At 43.1% G+C, this 23,181-nt stretch overlaps 1 protein-coding gene across 2 annotated transcripts in view; it reads left to right on the top strand.

The window, feature by feature from the left end:
* SPINT1 (serine peptidase inhibitor, Kunitz type 1) overlaps nt 1-6,488 on the top strand; it is a 52,612-nt gene extending 46,124 nt beyond the window's left edge. For both annotated transcript variants that reach the window (XM_060262221.1, XM_060262222.1), the window contains 4 exons: nt 4,167-4,217; nt 4,418-4,588; nt 5,530-5,586; nt 6,047-6,488. In XM_060262221.1, the coding sequence (XP_060118204.1) occupies nt 4,167-4,217; nt 4,418-4,588; nt 5,530-5,586; nt 6,047-6,255 (488 nt within the window). In that variant the 3' untranslated portion in view covers nt 6,256-6,488. The remainder of the gene's footprint in view (nt 1-4,166; nt 4,218-4,417; nt 4,589-5,529; nt 5,587-6,046) is intronic.
* Nucleotides 6,489-23,181: the final 16,693 nt, after the last annotated feature.

Genomic DNA, 23,181 nt, shown 5'->3' on the forward strand with positions numbered 1-23,181 from the left:
CTCCTTCTCTGACCTACGAGGCCCAGCAGCCCTTGGGCCTAAAAAGTGCAGGAAAAGGAGAACTTCCCCAAGGGGCGGGGTGACCTCTATATAGAGTCCTATCCAAGCAGGAAGCAGGCAGTCTTTGTTCTACTGGAGAGTGAGAGAGACTCCTGTGAAAGGGCTGTGCAGGGTGAACAGGCCACAGAGGTGGAAAACCCTGCAAGTCAGAGCTGGAACCCCAAGGCATTCACTTGCAACCTGTCTGGGGTAGACTGGAGGTTTCCTTGCCCTCTCTAGAGAAAGAGAGAGGTGAAGGAGGCCTGGAGGCCTGGTGGAGAAGAGATCTGTCCTGCACTGCAACCTCCCAGGGAGAGAGGTAGTTAGTGAAATGTGTAGGGATAGAGGACTGCATTTCTCTTTTGGTTTATTTGTGCCCTGTTGGTCCCCAGTATAAACTTTCCCTTGTAGTGTGCCTTACTCAATCAATATATGTTTTCCCTGTTTATAATGTATATCGTTTGAATAAATCCTTATATTTTTGGAATTAACTACTGGAGTTGTGCTCTGCACATTACCAAAAAAGGAAAGGGAACCCTGGGAAGGGAAAGGCCTGTTTTTGGGTTGCCAACTCTCCAGGGCCAACCCAAAGATTGGAGATTTCACCTCCAAACAAGGAGTTTCAGCCAGAGGGGTCTCACTGTCCCGCTAAGACGACAGTGACAAATTCAGTGAGTGGTGGCAGCAAACTAAGGAAAGGTTACACCCCCAGGGGGTGGGGTAGGGTAGCAGTGGCACTTGCAAGCCTCAGACGGCTGCACAGTTGCAAGGACTGAGGGCAGCTGCCTGTTCCGTCACAGATGCAAAGAATAAATGGACATAAATCTGACATTAGAAACCACAACATTCAGTTGCTGACCTAAGAGTAGCAGTGCTTTTACAAAAGAATTTCAAAGGGAGATTTGAAAGGGACTGCTGAATTGTTAATGAAGCTCAATGCATCCTCCATGGCTGAATTGAGACCTAGGTTTCCTGTCTCATTACCAACGCCTGCTATTGTCGTTTGGCATCTGGAATCACTCCACTCTCCAAGATATAAGGACCAAATGGACTCACATTATAGCTGTATCTGAAGTGAGCAGTATGAAAACTCATGCCCTGCCACAGATTTTGTTATGTGCTAGTGGACTTGCTCCTTTCTACTAATAAGGCTTGTAAACTGTACTGTTAGATTTTACTGTTTTTCTTCATTTGTTTAAACTGGAGAGAGGGATTTCCGGTTTCACCTTGTAGTTGAAAGCAAAGGGGTAGTGAAGAAAGGCAGCCAGCGAGGTGGGAGGGGAGAAAGGGAGATGTGTTGAACTGGAACATATAGAACTGTAAATGTGTTTTTCAATACTTAGCCATCTACTTCCATGATTAAACAATTGGAATTGGATTATTAAACAATGGAAGCCAAACCAAGTGTTCTAATTCCTAATCAGGGTCTTTTTGAAAGAAAATCCCAGATAGGCATAGAGAAATCTAATCTTTAAAAAAATAACTCTGGATAAGCCAAACTGATTTCCTTTTAATTTTCCTTTCTCCAGCATGCCCCTTTCTTTTAACACATATACATGCGTGTGTATGTATGTAAGTAGGGTTGCCAAGTCCAATTCAAGAAATATCTGGGGACTTTGGGGGTGGAGCCAAGAGACATTGGGGGTGGAGCCAGGAACAAGGGTGTGACAAGCCTAATTGAACTCCAAGGGAGTTCTGGCCATCACATTTAAAGGGACAGCACACCTTTTTAAATGTCTTCCTTCCATAGGAAATAATGAAGGATAGTGGCACCTTCTTTTGGGGCTCATAGAATTGGACCCCCTGGTCCAATCGTTTTGAAACTTGGGGGGTACTTTGGGGAGAGGCAGTAGACACTATACTGAAAATTTGGTGCCTCTACCTCAAAAAACAGCTTCCCCAGGGAGAGGGGGGAAGAGAGGTCTAATTACTGAGCCATAACCCTGGCCCCATATTTCCATCCAGTTTGGGTACTGATCGATGTTCCCTCTAAGCTGCAGAGTCTTGTGAGCAAAAAAACTACTTTGTGAGCTACTGGCATTAAAATTGTGAGCTCTAGGGTCATCCTTCCTGAGCTAAGACAAAAAATGTGTGAGCTGGAGGCTAAAAATCTGTGGGCTAGCTCACACTACCGCAGCTTAGAGGGCACACTGGTACTGATGCCAGTCTCCACCTTTCGTCTCAACACACAAAGCCTGGATGAGCCCGAAGAGGCCGCCAGGAAAATGATCCCTTCCTTCCGCTCCAGCCTTAAGATAAACAAGCAGCACATTCGAGGAGGGAAGGGAAGAGTCCCCACAAGAGACCCGGAGAGGAGGAGGCGGCGGAGGAGAGGGCGAAGGGAAGGGCCAGGGCTGGTCGTACCTGCGGCGAAATGGAGGAGGCTGGATTTCCTGCTGGCCGTGTCTCTGCCGTTCACGTTCTCCGGCCGCACCAGGCGCTTCACGCGCTCCACATCGCCAGCCCTCCCTCTTTCGCTCCCCCCTTCCTTCCTTCTTCACAGCCCCCCCCCCCACTTTCCTCACAACCCGGGATGGGGCATGGGGGTTGAAAAAGAGGCGTCTGCGGGGAGGGCGAGAAGACATAACAGGAAGGGGAGAGGAGAAGCTGCTGGGATCAGGGCTGGGTGGGAAGGGCCACCATTCCCCCCGCTTTCCAGATTTTTGGTGAGCGGGGGGAGGAGGCTTCAAATCTGGGGTCCCCTGCCCGGGCGGCGGATTTGGGAAGCCTATATGTAAGTGTGTGAGAAACAGAGGTATCAAGTCTCAAAACAGCAGGGCATTGTACTTGTCAGAAGAATCCATCTACTTACCTACTCCCCCTCCCTCCCTCTGAAGAAGTGTAGGAAAGCTTATACCTGAAATAAAATATTGCTGGTCTTAAAGGAGCCATAGGACTCTGACTCCTCTCTCTTTCCTGAGTGGGGCTCTCTCTCGCTCTTTGTCTCTCCCTCCCTGCCTCCCAAAGAAGGAGCCCTCAGCCAATGGAGTGAAGTGAGCCTTGGCTTGGAAGGAAGCAGGAAGGAGGCTTGGAAGAAAGCAGGAAGCAGCAGAAGGAGCTGGGAAAAGCAAACTGCCATGCAGCAGCAGCCCCCCAAAAAAGAAGCAGGAGAGGAGCCAGTTGCTTGTGGGCCAGATACAAGCCCTGCAGGGGCTGGATCCAGCCTGCGAGCCATATGTTTGACACCTCTGGCATAGAGCATACTTACAAGGATAGCCTGCAATACAGTAGTATAGGCTACAGTCCCTGGCCCCATCCCCTTAATAGTGCAACTTTCTGAACCATTTAATTGCAGTACAGTCCTTTTTACCTGTACCTTGAATAATTCTGTTTAATGTAGCTAGAGTCTGTTTTATCAGATGCATGCAGGGAATCCTGCAGTTATGGAGTTAAACAACATGAAAACTAAAAGGTATCAGTTGTGACATTTCTGTGAAGAAAGAAATATAGGATAAACATGGTCACTATTCATAACAGCTGCTCCTGGTTTAAGCTCTGGTTAGTACAATTAGCAGTGCAATCCTAAACACAGTTGTATTCTTTTAAGCCCACTGATTTCAGGGCATGACTCTGATCTGGTTTGCACTGTAAACTGTTAAATTTAATCCAGCAGTTATTTATTCTACCATAAATATTCATGTTTGAGGCTCTGCAAAACTTTTCTTAAAGGACAGAGAATAATTGTAACACCTATTAAAATGTATTCTTCATGGTTTTGTGATGTCTAACTGATATTTAATATGATTAAAAAAAAACTATCCCAGAAAATGGTACATTGTTTTCCATACAATACATATTGTGCTGTTTAGGAAGTAACAACAGGGGGAGGGGGCTGAAATTGTGCCTTTGTTTGGGGTGACAAAATGTTTTAGACCAGCTCTGTGTTTTTGTTTCCCTGGGATTTAGAAACCCAGAATAAATTCTGCAAAATAAACATTGCCGAATGTATATTAAAAAAGCTGAAACATGCTTGTTCACCTAACTTGTTTTGATTGGAGAGTTCACTATCTTCTGGCACATAATATGGATTGACTGGTAAAGGTGATTTTTTCCACACTGAGAGTTCTGTGTTATGAAGTGAAAACAGCCATCATTTTGAGCATTTTTCTTTTTGGTGTATTTTGCAGATATTCAAGCATTCAATAAATTACAGAAGATCAATGTTACAGATAGCCAAGGTAGGTATATCATGAGTACTGATGGAATGAGCTCCAAAAGTCCTAATGGCTTCATCTGCCTTTCCCAAATGCAATTGTGACTGAAGAGAACCAAACTGGAACTGGGTTGCAATTTTGTCATTCAGATAGGTCTTGGCAGAAATGCCATGCTATATAGGTGAGTATAGTCTTGATAAGCACTGCTGATTCTCCTTTGACAGGTCACTGTGTGGATTTGCCAGACACTGGGTTGTGCCAAGAGAGCTTATCCCGGTGGTACTACAACCCATTCACTGAGAAATGTGATCGCTTCACCTATGGAGGGTGTGAAGGCAATAAGAATAATTTTGAAAAGGAAGAAGACTGTATACAATCCTGTAAAGGCATTACAAGTAAGTAAGAACGAAATAGAGAGGAAATATGCCATCTCCCCAGAATCAATCCCTCTGCTGTAATTTCTTGGTACTATATCAGCTAGTGATCAGTGGAATAAAGGTTCCTTCTCCTAGCATACTTTTTCAGATTGGTTACATTTGTGGGGGACAGTAAATAGTCATGGTGGTCAGCAGAAGTGCAGTCTTTTTGGACAATACATTTCTGGCTGCTGGATACTGAGAGCTAACAAAATGATGATGCATATCTTGCTTTGCTTGTGAATGTCTCTGAATTTCTGGGTGAATGATGTTAAGAGAAGGAATGCTGAGCTTTATGTTAGCTGTCCCATACTGTTTTACCGATTTGTCATCTGTCCCATATTTCTAAAGTTGTGAGAAAAGCTGTCTTTTATCAAGTTTTTTTGGGGGTGGGGTTATATTTTGTTGGTCTTAAATTGTAGTCTTTTTTTGGGGGGGGGGGTAGAAAAGGCCCAGCAAGAACTTATTCAAATATTAAGCCACGCCCCATGATGTCAGCATTGAAACGGGGGTTTTGTAGAAAAAGCCCAGCAGGAACTCATTTGCATATTAGACCACACCCCCAACCCCAAGCTAGCCAGAACTGCATTCCTGTGTGTTCCTGCTCAAAAAAAGCTGTGGTAGTTCTATGATTTGTAAGCTGCCTTGAGTTTGTCTTATAAAAATAGCCAAGGGAAATAGGTGATAGTTGATATTGCATCTTCTTGTTTCTCTTCTCCCCTTTTATAGAGGACATGAATAATAAGCATACAGCTTAACTTGATAATCTTCAGGTCCAATATGATGCAATTTATGAGATGTTTTGACAGATGTTGTAGTTAATGGGTTTTTTTAAAAAATGCACAGTACTGTGTCTTTGAAAGGATTTTGCCTTAATGAAGCATAGTTGCAAGGCATTCAGTTACTTTTTTTCTTTGCAGAGGCAGATGTGATTGGCCAGAGATGGAGTGGACATGAGGCTCAGCATGAACATTTAAGTATGTAACTGAACCCCTGTAAGGGGAGGGAATTGGGGCATTGAACTAAGGCTTGCTTTAATGTATCAGAAACTGAATTATCCACACCTCCTCCTCTGTGTATCACACCTAATCCAATTATGCCTGCTGTTGCCATTCACCTGCTGTTGTCATTTGACATCTGAAATTGTTCCACTTTCCAGTATATCGGACTCACATTCTAGCTGTATCTCAAGAAGTGAGCAGTGGCTCACAAAAGCTCATACCTTGCCACAAATTGTGTTTGCTCTTTTCTACAACAATTAAACACTTGTTCACTAAAAAGGCACAGTAGTGTCCAGTGTATCCTAAACATAATTTTTTGCTGAATAAGTCACAACTTGAAGTCCATAGAGGTTTAAGGTTTAGTGATATTGCTTTATCTTCTTGATGTCTGTTAATGCCAACTTAGTAAATGGTACTTTCCCCCACCTGTTTACAGGCTCCTTTGAAGTGGGCATTGCTGTACTCCTTGGTGTCTGCATCATGGTTGTATTGGCAATCCTGGGCTACTTCTTGCTCAAGAACAGAAAGACCTATCGCCGGCGACGCCAGCCAACTACTGCTGCCAACTCCACTCTCTCTTCAGTCCTCTCCACCACTGAGGACACAGAGCACCTGGTTTACAACAGCACTACAAAGCCCATTTGATCTTCCCCTAAGAGCTGCTCTCCACTTCTGAGGCATGGGACAGTTTTTATTTACTGTTGATGCTTTTGAAACCAAGGCCTACGGCTGAAGGATTTCCCACCCTCCTTTCTCTTAGACTGTTGATCAGCTCCAGCTGTTTTACTACCATTAGTAGTTCTGAATAAATCTGGTCCCCGAGGATAGGAGGAGTGACGAGAAGACTAGTTCTGTCTCAGCCTTTTCTCCTAGTGATACATCAGTGCCTCTATTTGTTGCTGTTTCACTTGATTCTTTGAGGAGGGAGTCCAATTGAAGTGAAAGGACTTTTCGTACTACTTTGAGCCACAATTTGATTTGGTGTGGAATTCATCCTTCCACAAAACCTCTGTACTCTACATTAATTCCTGCCCCTGTGTCAGGCCTTTGCCCTTATTTTACATGAATTGCATTAATACCTTAAAAGCTACCTGTTTTCTCTGAGAACCTGTGGTATAGAAATGCACATGGCAATCTTTCAACAGATTCAAGGTGGAAATAGAAGTTTCATAGAATAGAACTGGCTTGATCTTCCAGTAGCTACTGATTTAAAACCTGAGGCCTATGGTGGGGTTGATCACACCCAGGGCCATCTGAAGCAGATCTCATCAGTGTGGGTTGGAAAAGCAACCAGTGTCTGTTGTCTCCTTGACGTGTGCCCCTGGTGACTGGGCAAGGAGGGCAAGCCCCCCCCCCCAGTGCTGTGAGCACTGCTGGAGCTCCTTTTGGGCTAGATGGCACAGGGGTGTGGCTGGCCTGGAAGATAGTACTCCTTGCCTCCTTCCACACCACTGCCTTCCACCGGTTGTGATTCTACAAGAGGCTGCTTGAGTGGTCAGTGTGCTGTGATGGTCTGGGTGCCCCAGTGAATAAACACCATGAAGGAACACCCACTATTTTTTAAAGATTAATTTTAATGCACCTAGAGTATTGTACCTAAATGACTGAGAAGCTAGGCTTGCATTTTCTCCTTCTGCTTCTACCTCCAAGGTTGCCATTCCTACCTTTAATGTTAAATAACTAATTTTTCATGGTTTTGCCTGTATGTATTTATTTTTAGAACTAAAATGTGACTGGAAACATATGCCTGGCTTTCTAGCTCGAATTTAGAATACAAAGTGATTATTTTCTCTCTCTTCAGATATAGGAAATTCAGATATGCTTTTGCTAAGGTAGTGCCAATGCCTATTTCTTATAGTCAGCTTCATGGAAGTTTTGGAAGACAGGAACATCATGAAAGCTATAAGCTTTTGTTTTTAGAGGGCAATAAAAAGAGAGTGGTATCAAGGGGAAGCAGGAGCTTCTCTTCCCCAAATGGCCACAAATGAACTTGGAGAGGGGGGTACATTCAAGTTGGTAGGCACAACTCAGATAGGTATATGGGCTATAATGGACCACGACTGGAGCTAAGTGGGTTGCCCATTGTTGTCCCCACTTAATTGTGAGGGGAATAGAATGTGACCTATCAGCTGAGAAGGAGTTGTTCTGACTTCTCCAGACTTGGGCCACAGCAGCCAGGGTAGGGAGGCCAGAACACTCTCCTAGACTAGAGGTGGCATTATCCTAGAGGGAAAGGAAAGCTTCTTGCTGTATGCCAGAGCCTTGTGGGGATGTAGGAAGGGGTTTTTTTTTGGGGGGGGGGGAGGGTCAGAGCTTCCTTCCCCCAGCCTCATGAGGGAGCTACAAGCTGCTCATTATGGCTTCACTGGGCCACATGTTGAGTGCACCACTTTTTGGGTCTCTTTTTCCTTTCTTCCTCCCAGCTTCATCTGTCAAAACATAACATATATAAAGCCATACCTGATGTTCATGTTTTAATGAAGTTGTTGATCAGAATAGTCCTTTTGCTGCTGTGTGTTGTTTAGTGCTAGATGTCTCATTTTCCTGACTTAGCTTCTAGGATCTGTCAACTTACTTTCTTTCCTGAGTGCTGGTCTTTGACCACCAACTGGAAGCTGCTTCAGACAAACAGTAGTTAGCCCTGTGAATCATGTGGTGAGTTTCATGTGAGCGCCAGATTTTCTAATGGTGGCATCTATAGGATGTTTGTAATTGGAATGGTAATGTGTGACTAGCTCTTTTTTAGGGGCCTCTTTAGGAAGCTCTTTTAGTCAGGTTTAGTTGGTGGTTATAATGAGTAGATCAACCTCTATTTGCTTCCATGCAAGCTGATCGACCAGTTCCCATTTCCACCCTCTGAAGTGAGTGCTGCTGAATCTAGTAACATAGCCAAATATTGCTTTGTGAACAAAAGCCAATAGCAGTACTCTTTCACTTGAGGGCACCTGTTAGGAACTTGTATCCTGAATGAATGTTCTCCTACCCAATGAAGCTGAGTAATAGCGGAAGGCATTTTTGTCTTTGTATGTTAAGTGTATGTATATAAAGATGTGTGTGTGTGTGTATGTTTTTTAGTTTTTGGATGTATGATGATGATAATGATGATATTGGATTTATATCCCACCCTCCACTCCCAATCTCAGAGTGTCTCACAAACTCCTTTATCTTTCTCCCCACCCCACCCCAAAAGACACCCTGTGAGATGGGTGGGGCTGAGAGCTCTTACAGCAGCTGCCCTTTCAAGGACAACTCCTACAAGAGCTATGGCTGACCCAAGACCATTCCAGCAGCTGCAAGCGGAGAAGTGGGGAATCAAACCAAATTCTCCCCAATAAGAGTCTGTGCACTTAACCACTACACCAGACTGGCTCTCTTTTGTAAGCCTTTTCTGGCTGAGAAAACCAGCAGAACTATCAGGGACAATACTAGGAGTATGAAACTATACTTCAAATGTTTTCCCCACTGGGGCAGCCTTCTCAAGGGTAAAGCTACCCAAACACACTCCTCAGTGAATGGCAGGCTGGGGTTGAGAAGATGTCCTGGCTCACAGTTGTGGCTTTGAAAGCAAGGATGGCACAAGAGAATAATAGTTGGCAGGTTTTGCTGCATTCATTGTATGCCTGCACCATCATCTCTTCTGAGCCCTTATGGATCTCTCTCCTACTGCAAATGTAGATTTTAATAAAAATATTTTGTTTGTAACATACTTGCTCAACTATTCTCTTCTGATCCTAGAATTCCTCTTACCATGGTAACTTCAAAGAGGCCTAAGGAAGCAAATGCATTGTAGAGAGGCCAGGCCTCTCATCATGGTGAACTTGATTTGCTGTGCTGTAATGGCAGATCCAACTCTGAACTAGGTCACAATTAAGGTCACAGTGATCATTTCTGATTCATTAGTACACAATACTAGGGAAGGGCATAGCCTGAAACTAGGCCTCCATTTAGTCAGAGAAGTTTGGTATGGGAGAAGAGAAAAAAAAAAAAAAGCTCTGTCTTCAGAAATCTACTAACCTAGTGGTAAATTTGTGACTATAATGTAAATTGTATTTATCAATGACTGGCTTGAACAAAAGTCAAACTACTCTCTGTATTTTTATTGCATGTGTTCTTTGAGGAGTTCTGCGTAATTTGGGGGCGGGGGGTGAGGTGGGAAATACCACTAGTGACTTCTATAAACATCTAAGTAGACCAGGGGTGTCAAACTCAGTTGTTACAAGGACCAGATCTGACATAAGTGGGACTTTGTGGGACCAGGTCATGGATATCATAAAATGTAGTGACAGGTAGTAGAGATATAAATTTTAATTGTGTTTCTCTGTATCCTTTATAAAGATATTATTTTTACTTAAAATACAAACATGCTTAAAACTCTTGTGATGTTTCGTTTAAAGTGGGGAATAGCGGGATTTGGCAATGCAATTTTAAAAAATAAAACATCAAGAAAAAGCACAAGGATCACAGCAGAAACTAAAAATATAAACCAAAAAATATAAAATGCTCTGGGCTCAGGAAAACATGAAATGGCTGGGCATTGCAAGCTTCTCCTGTTACCTCCAGGTCTACTCAGATAGGCAAGGGCTCTTAAGTGCAATATCCCCTTTTGGCTGTGGGTTCCTATGTTAGAGTACTCACTAGGCACCAGTTCTAATGTCCATTCACCATAGACATGCTGGCTCAAAGCATCACCCCTTTATTTGCAAGGTTACGCAACTCCAGCAAGGAACAGCTTCTAACGGCATATAAAAGCTGAAAAGTGAAACTGAGCTCCACTCCAATAAAATACATTGCAACACAGACAAAGCTGCATGGAAAACACAGAATAGACTTTCTATTAAGGTCTCTGTGCCCAGGTAGACTACTCGAAGGGCCATATGGATATTTATAACATCAGTTGCAGGCCATAAAAAATATCAACTTAAAAAACAGTGCTCCGCCGAGGGAGAATGATTCAGGCTAGCAAAATTAATGCAAATAATTGTTTTTCTATTTGAAGTCATGTGGGGAGAGCCTAATCTGGCGCACACACGGCCCGCCGCCCTAGGCAAATTCATAGGTCCAAGGCTTTTTTGTAGAAAAAGCCCAACAGGAACTCAGTAGCATATTAGTGTCGATGCGCGTAGAGAGACCCAGAGGGTGATGCTTAGCGACGCAAGAATGAAGGCTGTACACAGTAGCTGTAAAACCACTATATATATTTATTTACACCAACTCACTCTCCTGACTGACAATATGCTCCGCTGCACTCCAACTCCTTAAACCCACAATCACCACAGTTGCTCTGTACATTTATACAGTGAACAGCCAATCAGCAACTTGCTGTGTCATGCTGACTCTGCTTGGCTGATGCAATCCTTCTGGCAGCCAGCCACCAGCTGTCAAGTAGATCATCTACTGCCTCTAGATCTACTTTCTGTTTTGCAGCACATGCTATAAGCTGTCTGTTTACACATAATAGTGACACCCCTCCTCAGGTTATAGCGGTGCTGACATCCATCCATTACAATATTGCCTATACATATTGATTATTTCTTCACCAATATATTGATTACATAGCTTTCCCATATATACATTACAGTTCAGTTCAGTTACTTCCACTCTTCCTGGACACACACACATTTTTCTCCGCTTGCCAATTAACTTGCAAGCACATTGTTATCAGTTGGCGCTCTGCCCAGACTGACCATATCTCCTCAGTTGGCTCTCTGCCCAGACTGAGCACTTGCCTTATCTTTTGCTGGCTTGTTTCCCAGACTTGTTCTTAACTCACAGTACCATATCCTTTCAATACAAGCGCACATATTTTTCAATTCACATTCGCTTACAGACTTGTTACAGATTTCAGGTTTTTTCACACATTGCATAACATTTGCAGTTTTTTAGAAATTGTTACATCTCAGTCTAGTTTTACAATCATAGTTTGGTTACACAGTTTATCATACATCTTGAAACAGTAAGTTTGTTTCATTTTACAGCATTCCTTTTGCCAGCACTTATGCATTGTACATTGCAACCTTATAATTCAGTTATTGCTTACAGCCTTGCATTCCAGGCTTTGCTCAGGTGTCTCCTTCCTCTCCAAGAGACATCTCATTTAACAGCTCCAACACACTGGGATATGGTTTAGGATGGTCATCGTATACATAAGTATATCCTCCTTCTTCCTTAGTGAAGGAAGTATCCACATGTACCTCTGGTGCACTTACACTGCTTTTTGGCTTTTCATCTGGCAAACTATTTCCCTTGCCCAGATAGTTAACATCAGTATCAAAAACATACCTTTTTGGTGGCACACCCTTATTTTCTCTTGCAGAAACTCTGACCGGCTTCCTTTTTACAGCCTCAGATGTCTCCTGTTGTGTACTGCTGCCTGCCAAACTGCCCATACTGTCTCTCTCCTGCTTCAGTGAGCTTTCTGGCTTTTGCCCCTCCTCACTTTTCCCCAGGCATTTCATTGGCATGAATCTTAGACCAGTTTTCATCCACGCAAAACGAGGCAGACCTACTCAGCCTAATGAAATCATTATTGTCCACAAACCTCCAGGACTTCATGCCATTTTGGTACCCTATAAACACCAGCTTTCTGGCTTTGGGACCTCCCTTTCTCCTCTTATCCAGAGGGATGTTCACCCAAGCCTTTGAACTAAATATCCTGAGGTGATCCAGGGATGGCTTTCTCCCATACAAAACCCTGTAGGGTATATCGTCTATAGCCTCTGTCCACAAACGGTTGGAAATATAACAGGACACCTTTAAGGCTTCCCCCCAATATGCCTGCCTCAGACCACTATCTTGCAACAAAGCATGGCAAATACCTTGGAGTACTCCACCTCTCCGTTCCACAATCCCATTCTCCCACGGAGAGGAAACATTGGCCACCCTGTGCTCTATGCCTTCTTGCCTCAAATAATTGGCAAACTCTTTATTCAGGAACTCACCCCCCTGGTCAGTCTGAATTGAGGCAATCTTAGCATTTAGCTGTTTCTGCACTCTCCTAGCCCAGTATTTGAAGGTGGCACAGACATCACTTTTGTGTTTAATGGCATATACCCATGCAAACCTGCTGTGGTCATCAACCAAAATTAAGCCAAACCTATTTTTAGAAACACTGGGTGCATACGGCCCCACCAGGTCGGCATGTATTAATTGGAGTGGTCTCTCCGACACACACACACTCTTTCTGGTCGATGAAACTGCCCTTGATTTGGCCTCTTTACATACATTGCAATCTAAAAAAGCATTGCATTTGTCAACCTTCACTCCCTCTAGTATTTCTAGAGTTTTGTTTATTGTATTATAGCTGGCGTGGCCCAGCCTTCTATGCAGCCTGTGAATGCACCTGTTGTGTGGCTGCCTATTCCACACAGTATGAGCTTTTCCCACATTTTGCATGAGCTCATACACATTGGCTCTTAGAGTGCCTTTAGCCAGCTGTTTACCTTGTTTCAAAATTGCACAGCCCTGCTTATCAAATACTACGGTAAACCCAGCTCTTGCTAGAACAGAGACACTTAACAAGTTAGTTTCTAGCTCGGGCACACATAATACATTTTCAAACCTGTGTTTAAGTCCAGGAAAATAGACTGCACCTTGGCAAAGAACACTAGCTTGTCTCCCATCAGCTAAGCTGACAGTCTTCTGCTCAGCTGGCTTGCAGTCTTGTAGCTCCTCTTCACAGCAGCAGAATATCTGAGTAGCCCCAGAATCCACAACCCAAGGCTGACTCTGCAGTCCCGGACCAGTTCTTACTAGAGTCACCTGGGGAGTCCTTGAAGACTGCTGCCGGCTCTTCCTCTGCTGCTGCTGAGGACAAAATCTTTGTAAATGTCAGAGCTGATTACACCGATAGCAGCACCTCCTCCACACCTGTAAGGCTTTTTCCTCCTTTTTAGCTTGCCAGCTGGAACCAGCCCCAACAGACCTCGGCTTCTCTTCTTCCTTGGCTCGAGTCTGCTCTCTCTTGCTTTCCAGCTGCCTCTGCTCTTCAGCCAGGAGTTTGCCGGTCACATAAGGCAAAGTTAGCTTGTCAGCATCCTTCAAATGCTAACACCAGCATGTCATATCTCTCGTCCAGAGAGCTTAATAAGATGTACACCTTATCTTCATCAGCCACGGCCTTCCCTCTTGCTTCAAGGTCTTGGAAACAATTAGACATACCGTCGAGGTGGTCCCTCATCGACTCCCCAGCCAGCATACGTTTCCTGTAGAGCCTCCTCCATAGGGATATCAGTGTGCCAGCTGACTTTTGCACATACACAGCCTTGAGAGCTTCCCAAGCCTCCTTTGCTTTCTGGTGCCCACGGACATGCACCAGCTGGTCGTCTGCAACACTTAGGATGATGTTGGCTAGAGCTTTTTGATCCTTGACGGCCTCTGCCGCTGTGGGATTAGCTGGAGGAGCTGACACACAGTCCCAAAGCCCCTCTTTCTTCAGGAAATGCTCTAACCTCAGCGACCAGGTGTTGTAGTTGGTAGTGGTGAGCTTATCCACCAGCACTGTAGCTGCTGCTGTAGCCATCCTGCTCAGACTCCTTTCAGCCTAGGCAGCCTCTGGAGCACGTCAGCGTCCTTCCTCTACCACCTCTCTCACAGGTCTCAGGTTCTAGGCGCAGCGGAAGCGTGCTGGGCCCATAACCCTGTCGATGCGCGTAGAGAGACCCAGAGGGTGATGCTTAGCGACGCAAGAATGAAGGCTGTACACAGTAGCTGTAAAACCACTATATACATTTATTTACACCAACTCACTCTCCTGACTGACAATATGCTCCGCTGCACTCCAACTCCTTAAACCCACAATCACCACAGTTGCTCTGTACATTTATACAGTGAACAGCCAATCAGCAACTTGCTGTGTCATGCTGACTCTGCTTGGCTGATGCAATCCTTCTGGCAGCCAGCCACCAGCTGTCAAGTTGATCATCTACTGCCTCTAGATCTACTTTCTGTTTTGCAGCACATGCTATAAGCTGTCTGTTTACACATAATAGTGACAATTAGACCACATCCCCTAATATTAGCATATTAGGTCACACACTCATTAACATATTAGGCCACACCATCTGGGATAATCAAGTACAAACTGAACTGTGACAATAACTTTTCCAGGCCCCGCAGCAATTCTGGCCCAAGTGAAGCTGCCGCACAGTATATCTGGGCCCTGTGATCCCTGCCTGGCCCTGGAGAGGCTGCTGCACAGTGCGGCTGGGCACCACAATCCTCGCTGGCCATCCAGGCCCCAGAGAGGCTGCCACCTGGCTTGGTTTGGCCCAGCAATCCCCGAGGGCCACACCAAGTGACCTCGAGGGCTGTGTACAGCCCTCGGGACACAGGTTCCCCACCCCTGCCTTAGTGGAAAATCCATTCTGCATTTTCTTTTCAGCCTTGCAAGCCCAGAATTGCTTCCTGCTTCAGCCTGCAAAGACAATGAAGAAGGAACTGACAACTTCAGCAGCCTTGGAGCTTCAAAGGGTGAGGACAGGAGGGGGAGAGAAAAGAGTCCCGTAGGTCTGATTAAAGCCCTAGGTGGGCCAGTTCTGGTCTGAGGGCTGGAAATTTGACACTTCTGAAGTAGACATTTGACTAAAGTGGTACAAAATAAACAGAAATAAAAGTCAAAGGAAAGTAGAGTTGACAGGTCTGAAATATCTGGGGACTTTGGGGGTGGAGCCAGGAACAAGATTGTGACAAGCATGATTGAACTCTGAAGTGAGTTCTGGCTATCACATTTAAAAGGGACCACACCCCTTTTAAATGCTTTCCTTTCATCAGAAATTATGGAGGATGGGAGCACCTTCTTTGGGGGCTCATAGAATCGGACCCCCTGGTCCAATCTTTTTGAAACTTGGGGGGTACTTTGAAGAGAGACACCAAATGCTATGCTGAAAATTTGATGCCTCTACCTCAAAAAAAAAAAAGCTGCCCCCCTGAGCCTCAGATACCCACAGATCAATTCGCCATTATACCCTATTGGGACCAGTCTCTATAGGGTATAATGGAGTTCCCAGCAAACATTCAACCCCCTTGCTTTCTGATAACCCTGAAGCAGGGGGAGGGCCTCCAAACCAGGGGACCCCCTGCCTCCAACTGGGAATTGGCAACTTTAAGGTATAAAGCGGTGGTGGCCAAACTTGCTTAACTTAAGAGCCACATAGAATAATGTCAGATGTTTGAGAGCTGCACAACGTGAACATCAGATGTTTGAGACCTGGAAGGGAAGAAGGAAAGCAAATATATGAAGGGGAAGGAGGGAGATGATGGAAAGAAGGCAACTTTAACTATAATGCTTTCTCCAAGCCACTGGCTGGCTTGGTTTAGAGAAGTGATTTAAAGAGACAAATGCCTTCTCCAAGCTGGTGGGGGCTTTGAGAGCCACATAATATGTGTGAAAGAGCCACAGTTTGGCCACCGCTGGTATAAAGGTTCAAATGTGGAGTGTCAATAAGGCAAAGGCAAAGTTTGCTCATAAAGGCATTGAGCCAATCACTCTTAAGCTAATCTACCTCACAGGGATGGGATCATGTATGCTGCCTTGTCTCTCCCTTGGAAGATGAGTGAGAAATTAACAGAATCAGGTAATTCTCATTTTAAAAAAACCCCTAACCATGGACATCATGGGGTCTGAGATGTGATGAGAAAACCTTCACTGGAAAAGTAGCTTTTAAAACAAAAATAAAACAAAGCAGATATAAAACATAGTGCTCTTGTTCCTATGAGAAAATAAAGCAGGGGTTCCAAGAATCCCAGGAAAACCAAACAGTGCAGAAGTTTGGATGTTCTGGGGGAATGGTTTAAAAATCCCCAAACTGACTATTTTTTCTATTTTCCTGAAAACAGAGTACCCACAAATATTAGTAGAATCAGTACAAAGAGATCAAAATATTAAAATATAATCAGTATCCACTGAACTATGCCTTTTCAATCATTCTTTGAGTTTAAAACAATTTTATTGATCTGCAATATATTGTTATACTATTTCCAAGGAAAACAAAGAATAATACCAATTGACAACAATACATCACACTTTTCTCCCCTCCTCCTCTCCCACCCTTTTCTTGACTCCCGCCAGTGTTTACTTAAAATTATAAAAACAAATACAAGGTAATTTTATCCAATCAAGAATCTCCATTTTAAATCCTTATAACTACAAAAAAGAAATAAAAACAACAAAATAAGAAAGTTAAAGTCTATAAATCCATCTTCACTTTTTCTTTACACCTTAAGCCCAGGAAAGTTATTCCTTTAAAAATTTTAGTCCATTGATCCAGAGGAAGGGTTTAAAAATTCCCAAACTGACTATTTTTTTCTATTTTCCTGAAAACAGAGTACCCACAAATATTAGCAGAATCAGTACAAAGAGATCAAAATATCAAAATACAATCAGTATCCACTGAACTATGTTTTTTTAATCATTCTTTACCTAAACACAGAAGAAGAAACTTTTTCATAATAAAATAATTAGGCAATTATTAAATCAAGCTCTCCCCCCCCCCCAACACATTTACAAACTCCTGGAGAACAGAAAAGCAAAATTAAATACTTTTTTTGTTGCAAAATATGCTTAAAGTATATTCATCCTAAAGAAAATTGCTTACCTGAAAATGATCCGACCACTTGATTTCAATGGGTGAACTCACTAATCAGACCAGATCTATTAACATTTGAAACAAACCCAGGGCAAAATGATTTTATAATGTCATCTTAATGTTGTTTCTGTGTTTTAAATCATTATATGCTACAATTTTAGATATGGTTGTATAAACCCATATGTTGTAACCTGCCTTGAGCCCACTTTGGCAGGGAGGGTGGGATAGAAATTGAAAGAATTAATTAATATTGGTAAAAGACCCATTACTATATCCTAAGAATAAAGCCAAACAAGGTTACTGTTGCAGTTATATACACAATTTTATATAGATGATATTGAAAACAATGCAGTGGAATAAATAGTAAAAGAGGCTCCCAAAGCACTTGAGCTTCATGTATGTATGTTAAGTGCTAAAACCCCCCAGAAGGGAAAAAAGGAGCCTGCATCCAAAATGAATGTACCAAATCTTACAATGTACTCTCAGAAGGGTCTCAGTGCAGAATGATCTAGTGGAGGAGAATATACTGTCAGCCACTTCCTTTCCAGGCTAAACATCCCCAGCTCTTTCAACCTTTCCTCATAGGACTTGGTCTCCAGACCCCTCACCATCTTCGTCGCCCTCATCTGGACCCATTCCAGATTGTCTATATCCTTCTTAAAATGTGGCGCCCAAAACTGAACAGAATACTCCAGGTGAGGTCTTACCAGAGCAGAGTAAAGTGATACCATCACATCACGTGATCTGGACACTATACTTCTGTTGATACAGTCCAAAATTGCATTTGCCTTTTTAGTCACCGCATCACACTGCTGACTCATATTCAGTGTATGATCCACTAAGACCCCTAGATCCTTTTCGCACATACTACTGCTAAGACTAGTCTCCCCTATCCTATAACCATGCATGGGATTTTTCCTACCTAAATGCAGAACTTTACATTTATCCCTGTTAAAATTCATTTTATTGGTTTTAGTCCAGTTTCCCAGCCTGTCAAGATCATCCTGTATCCTGTTTTTGTCTCCTACTGTATTTGCAACCCCTCCCAATTTAGTATCTTCGATAAATTTAATAAGCATTCCCTCTATTCCTTCATCCAAATCATTTATAAAGATGTTGAACAAAACAGGTCCCAGGACAGATCCTTGAGGCACTCCACTTGTCACTCCACTCCAAGAGGATAAGGAACCATTCACAAGCACTTTTTGGATGCGATCTGTCAACCAGTTACAGTAACAGGATCCAAACCACCTAACTGTAACAGGATCCAAACCACCTAACTGTAACAGGATCCAAACCACATTTGACCAACTTATTAACAAGGATAGTATGTGGAACCTTATCAAAAGCCTTACTGAAATCAAGATAAACGATGTCTACAGTATTCCCCTGATCCAGCAAGGTAGTCACTTTCTCAAAAAAGAGATCAGGTTAGTTTGACATGACTTGTTCTTGAGAAACCCATGCTGGCTCTTAGTAATCACATCCATTCTTTCTAAATGTTCCAGGACCGACTGTTCGATGATTTGTTTTAAAACTTTTCCAGGTATAGACATCAAGCTGACGGGTTGGTAATTACCCAGATCATCTTTTTTCCCCTTCTTGAAGATGGGGACAACGTTTGCCCGCCTCCAATCTTCCGGCAGCTCTCCTGTTTTCCAAGAATTCTCAAAAATAATAGCCAGAGGCTCAGAAATTACATCTACAAGCTCTTTTAGAACCCTTGGAGGCAATTCATCTGGCCCTGAGGACTTGATTTCATTTAAAGGAACTAGGTGTTTATGTACTACCCCTATGCTGATCCTAGGTTGGAACTTCATACCCTTCTTATATGTTCTGTTTTTTGCCATGTTGAGCACCATTTCCCTCAGAAGAGAAGACTGAGGAAAAACAGGAATTGAGCAGTTCTGCCCTCTCTTCATTACCTGTTACAATTTCACTTTCCTGCCATCGCAATGGGCCTACCATGACCTTGCTTTTTTCTTACTCTGAACAAAAGAAAAGAACCTTTTGTTATTGTTTTTAGCATCTTTGGCCAGCCTAAGCTCATACTGAGCTTTAGCTTTCCTAACTTTTTCTCTACAAGCATCCTTGGTTATAAGGCCCTCCTTCCAATTCCTAAAGGAGTCTTTTTTATTTCTCAAGTCTTTAGAGAGCTGTTTATGGAGCCTTCTTTAGGCTTTTTCCATTTTTTCTTCTCAAAGGAATCATCTGTGATTGCGGTTTCAGTATTTTGCTTTTAAGAAACTCCCACCCCTTCTGAATCCCCTTTTTCCTATATTTCAGACCATGGGATTTTACCCAGCATTGTTCTAAGTTTATCGAAGTTTGCCTTTTTGAAGTCTGACCTATGTCTGACTATGTATAGCTTTCCCCTTCCCTAAGACTGTAAATTCCTAAATCACATGGTCAGTACTGCCCAGGGTGCCCACTATTTCCACTTCTTCAATCAATTCTTCCTTGTGGGGAATCAAACCCAGTTCTCCCAGATAAGAATCCGCACACTTAACCACTACACCAAACTGGCTCTCTGAAGCATGCAAGAGAGATGGAGCACCAGTTTCCCAACCTTAAACATAAACAGTCTTGAATGACAGAAAGGCTTCAACATAAATACAATATCCAAGCAATATAAGGTTTAGAAAAAATACACACTTTTTTTTAACAAGTATTAAGTTTTTACAGGGAAGGTTAGGGAATTGGGGGAAAGATCAGGGATAAGGTACAGAAAGTAAAAGAATAGATTACAGTTATTACTACATCAAGAAAAACAAAAGAAAAAGTATAATTCATTATATCTGCAAGTACTCAAAAGTAGTACATAGATATTACCTTTAAAGTCTACAAACATTTTGATATTACTATAAAAAACTACTATTTAGTGGGAAATTCCGGATTGTTGTCTATCATGTCTGTGATTATACAAAACCACATCTGTATTTCTTTAATCGACACAAAACAACAAAGGAAGAAGAAAAAGAAAAGAGAAAAGTTCAAATTCTGGTCTTCAGTACTGATATATTAAGCAATAAGTTTGTGTATATAACAACAGCAGCTGTGCATTTCTCTAAGTTACAAAGGAGTCTCAAGGTTAGTAAAAGTAAAACCAGCTTCTCATTAACCATGAAAGGCTTTTGAGTTAAATGGGTACAGTTATGATACGCATGTCTTATTAGCAAATGTTGATAACTTTAGGCACCTACTTGAAAAGCTAGCTCTCTTTAATAAGCAAAAAGGGTGGGTTTTCTAAAAAGAAAAATAATAAGCAAGGGAGGAGAGAAGAAAGAAAAAAATACGCGAGAGGGGGGGGAGAAGCGCCCCCCCATGGAATGCTGTTTTTACAGCACTCACCTCCAACAACAAAGAACAGGGCAAAAAAGTACTGCTCTCACAACTTCGCACTAAACAGAGAAGGGACCCTTGATCTATAGAGAAAATTCATCTCACTCCCATCAAGCTGCACTCACCAACTTTTCTGGAATACAAAAGAGAAAAAAAGCAAGCTCTCATTGGATTAATTCATTGGCAGACATCTCACTGCATGGGAATGCATGGGGATAAGCTTGTTCTTTTAATTTAGAAGCCTCTCTTGAGCCCCCTTTTTTGAACAGTCAATTTTGGTTTTATAATAGAACTTTAGCTGATAGGTTACATTCCAAAGTGAACTTACGTACTTACAAGGTATAATTCATTAGTTGAAATAGAAAGACGTGTAGAAGAAAGTATTTTGTTACTGGTGGACACAGCTAGTGCCATACAAAATGGCGATTGTTGCAGTGAGGCTTCAGGATAGACAAAGAACCAGGCTTCACTCACCGACGAAATCCCTGGGAATGTCACATCCCATGCTGACAGGGCTCCCCCTTCAGGGGTCGCCTTGGGTGTCCAAGCATCCAGACACCCCTCGATCTGCTCAATTTGGGGAGTTCACAAGAGCTGCGATTCCCCCCGCCTTGCTGAGCCAATGCCGGAACAGGAAACCCACAAAACAAAAATTTTAATAATGTAGTAACCAAATAATGCAACCAGAACAAGCACCTTACATTATAGCCATCCAGTCAACATTTCCTTAAGGGCCCCATAGACAATACTTTTAAAAAGACCTCTTGAGTTTCAAGTAGAGTTATGTGCCAGATGGTTGAATCTTCTCAGTGACCCAAGGCAGAGAAATGTTTGACCAGTGGCACCCATATTTTTCCAGTTCTAAGGTAACAACTGTGGGCTCAGATCCTGGTTCTAACAGTCCTTGTAATCATCATCACAGACAACAATTTGTAGGGACATTGAATCCGCACTGGTGGGCCTGTCCTTTTCCAGTGTGTTGTGGTAACTATAGGGCAATATCAAAGATATCTCCTCAGCAACAATTAGCACCAGAAGAGGCTGTTTAGAAAGGCAGTAGGCATAACTCATGGTCTTGACTGATAAGGAATGTATGCCGAGGACTGATGAACACAATTGCTTTTTAACTGTCCAAATACCAGCCACTCCTGTTCTCTTCCCACCCTCAGGCAATGTCACAAAGTAGCAATTGCTTCATGCAACATACCTCCATTTGGTCATTTTTTAAAAAACAACACACTACCAGCACAGAAGTGGTATCATTCTGACCTTCTGCTTTACCCAGGGATTAATTTGTAGAAAAAGCCCAGCAGGAAGTCATTTGCATATTAGGCTACTCCTCCTGATGTCACTGTTGTTTTACACAGGCTTTTTTGTAGAAAAAACCCAGCAGGAACTCATTTGCAAATCATGCTAAGCCAGCTGGAATTGCATTACTGTATGTTCCTGCTCAAAAAAAGCCCTGGCTTTACCCATGAATGTTGTCACTACTGCTTTTCTATCTTCCTTTGACAAGTGATAATAAGATGATAGCAAATAAAGGAAGGACAGCAGTTGTGCCATCCCCCACCCAAGTCATAAGGAGTTGGGTAAGAAAGTGAGATTGTGGGAGTGTGATATAAGATAGAGCCATAAAATTGCAAAAAAAAGAAATGAGTAATCAGGTATTACACCTGAAAAACACATTTTATTAGGATCAACCAAATTGTCACAAAACAGTGCACGCTTTTGAGCTCATGAGAGCTTGTACAGTGTTTTATGACCATTTGGTTGGTTCTAACAAAGGATATTACGTGGATTTTGTTCTTAGTTTTGGATTTTATGGACCAATATTAGGCTTGCCAATCCCCAGGTCCCAGCAGGAGTTCTTCCACTTTCCCAGGCTCCTTCCCACCCCCAGAGGACCATGTGGCCTTGGAGGCTTCAGTCTCCGATTGAAAGACTTCCTCTTTGGATGGTGTGTCTGTATTACTTTGAAGAAGTTTGCAGCAACTCGTGAGTAGAGAGGCCAATCCCCCTTCAGAGTCACCAGAAACAGGGGGAGGAGGGGGGGGAGGGAAACGTCTGCTGAGCACTTCATTATTCCCTATGTGGAGATCGATTCTCATAGGGTATAATGGGGAGTTGATCTGGAGGTTTCAGGGGCTCTGGGAGAGCTGTTTTTTTAGGTAGAGGCACCAAATTTTTAGTTTAATATCTAGTGCCTCTTCCCAAAGTACCCCCCAAGTTTCAAAACGATTGGACCAGGGGGTCCAATTCTATGAGCCCCAAAAGAAGGTGCCCCTATCCTTCATTTCCTATGGAAGGAAGACATTTAAAAAGGTGTGCTGTCCCTTTAAATGTGATGGCCAGAACTCCCTTGGAGTTCAAGCATGCTTGTCACACCCTTGTTCCTGGCTCTGCCCCCAATGTCTCCTGGCTCCACCCCCAAAGTCCCCAGATATTTCTTGAATTGGACTTGGCAACCCTAACCAATATGGATGTACACCTTATAATTGACAGTCTGTGTCAGAGAGGTGAAGTTCCCAAAGACACCCACATGATGTCGCTGTTTGGCTGCAGCTCTGGCAATTGAAACAGTTGGGAGGGGGCTCATACCTGCAGGGTTAGCCCAGCATTCTCTCCCTTTTACTATATAAGAAAAGTA

The sequence above is a fragment of the Heteronotia binoei genome, chromosome 21 (genome assembly GCF_032191835.1).
Source record: "Heteronotia binoei isolate CCM8104 ecotype False Entrance Well chromosome 21, APGP_CSIRO_Hbin_v1, whole genome shotgun sequence".
In the NCBI taxonomy this organism is placed as follows: domain Eukaryota; kingdom Metazoa; phylum Chordata; class Lepidosauria; order Squamata; family Gekkonidae; genus Heteronotia; species Heteronotia binoei.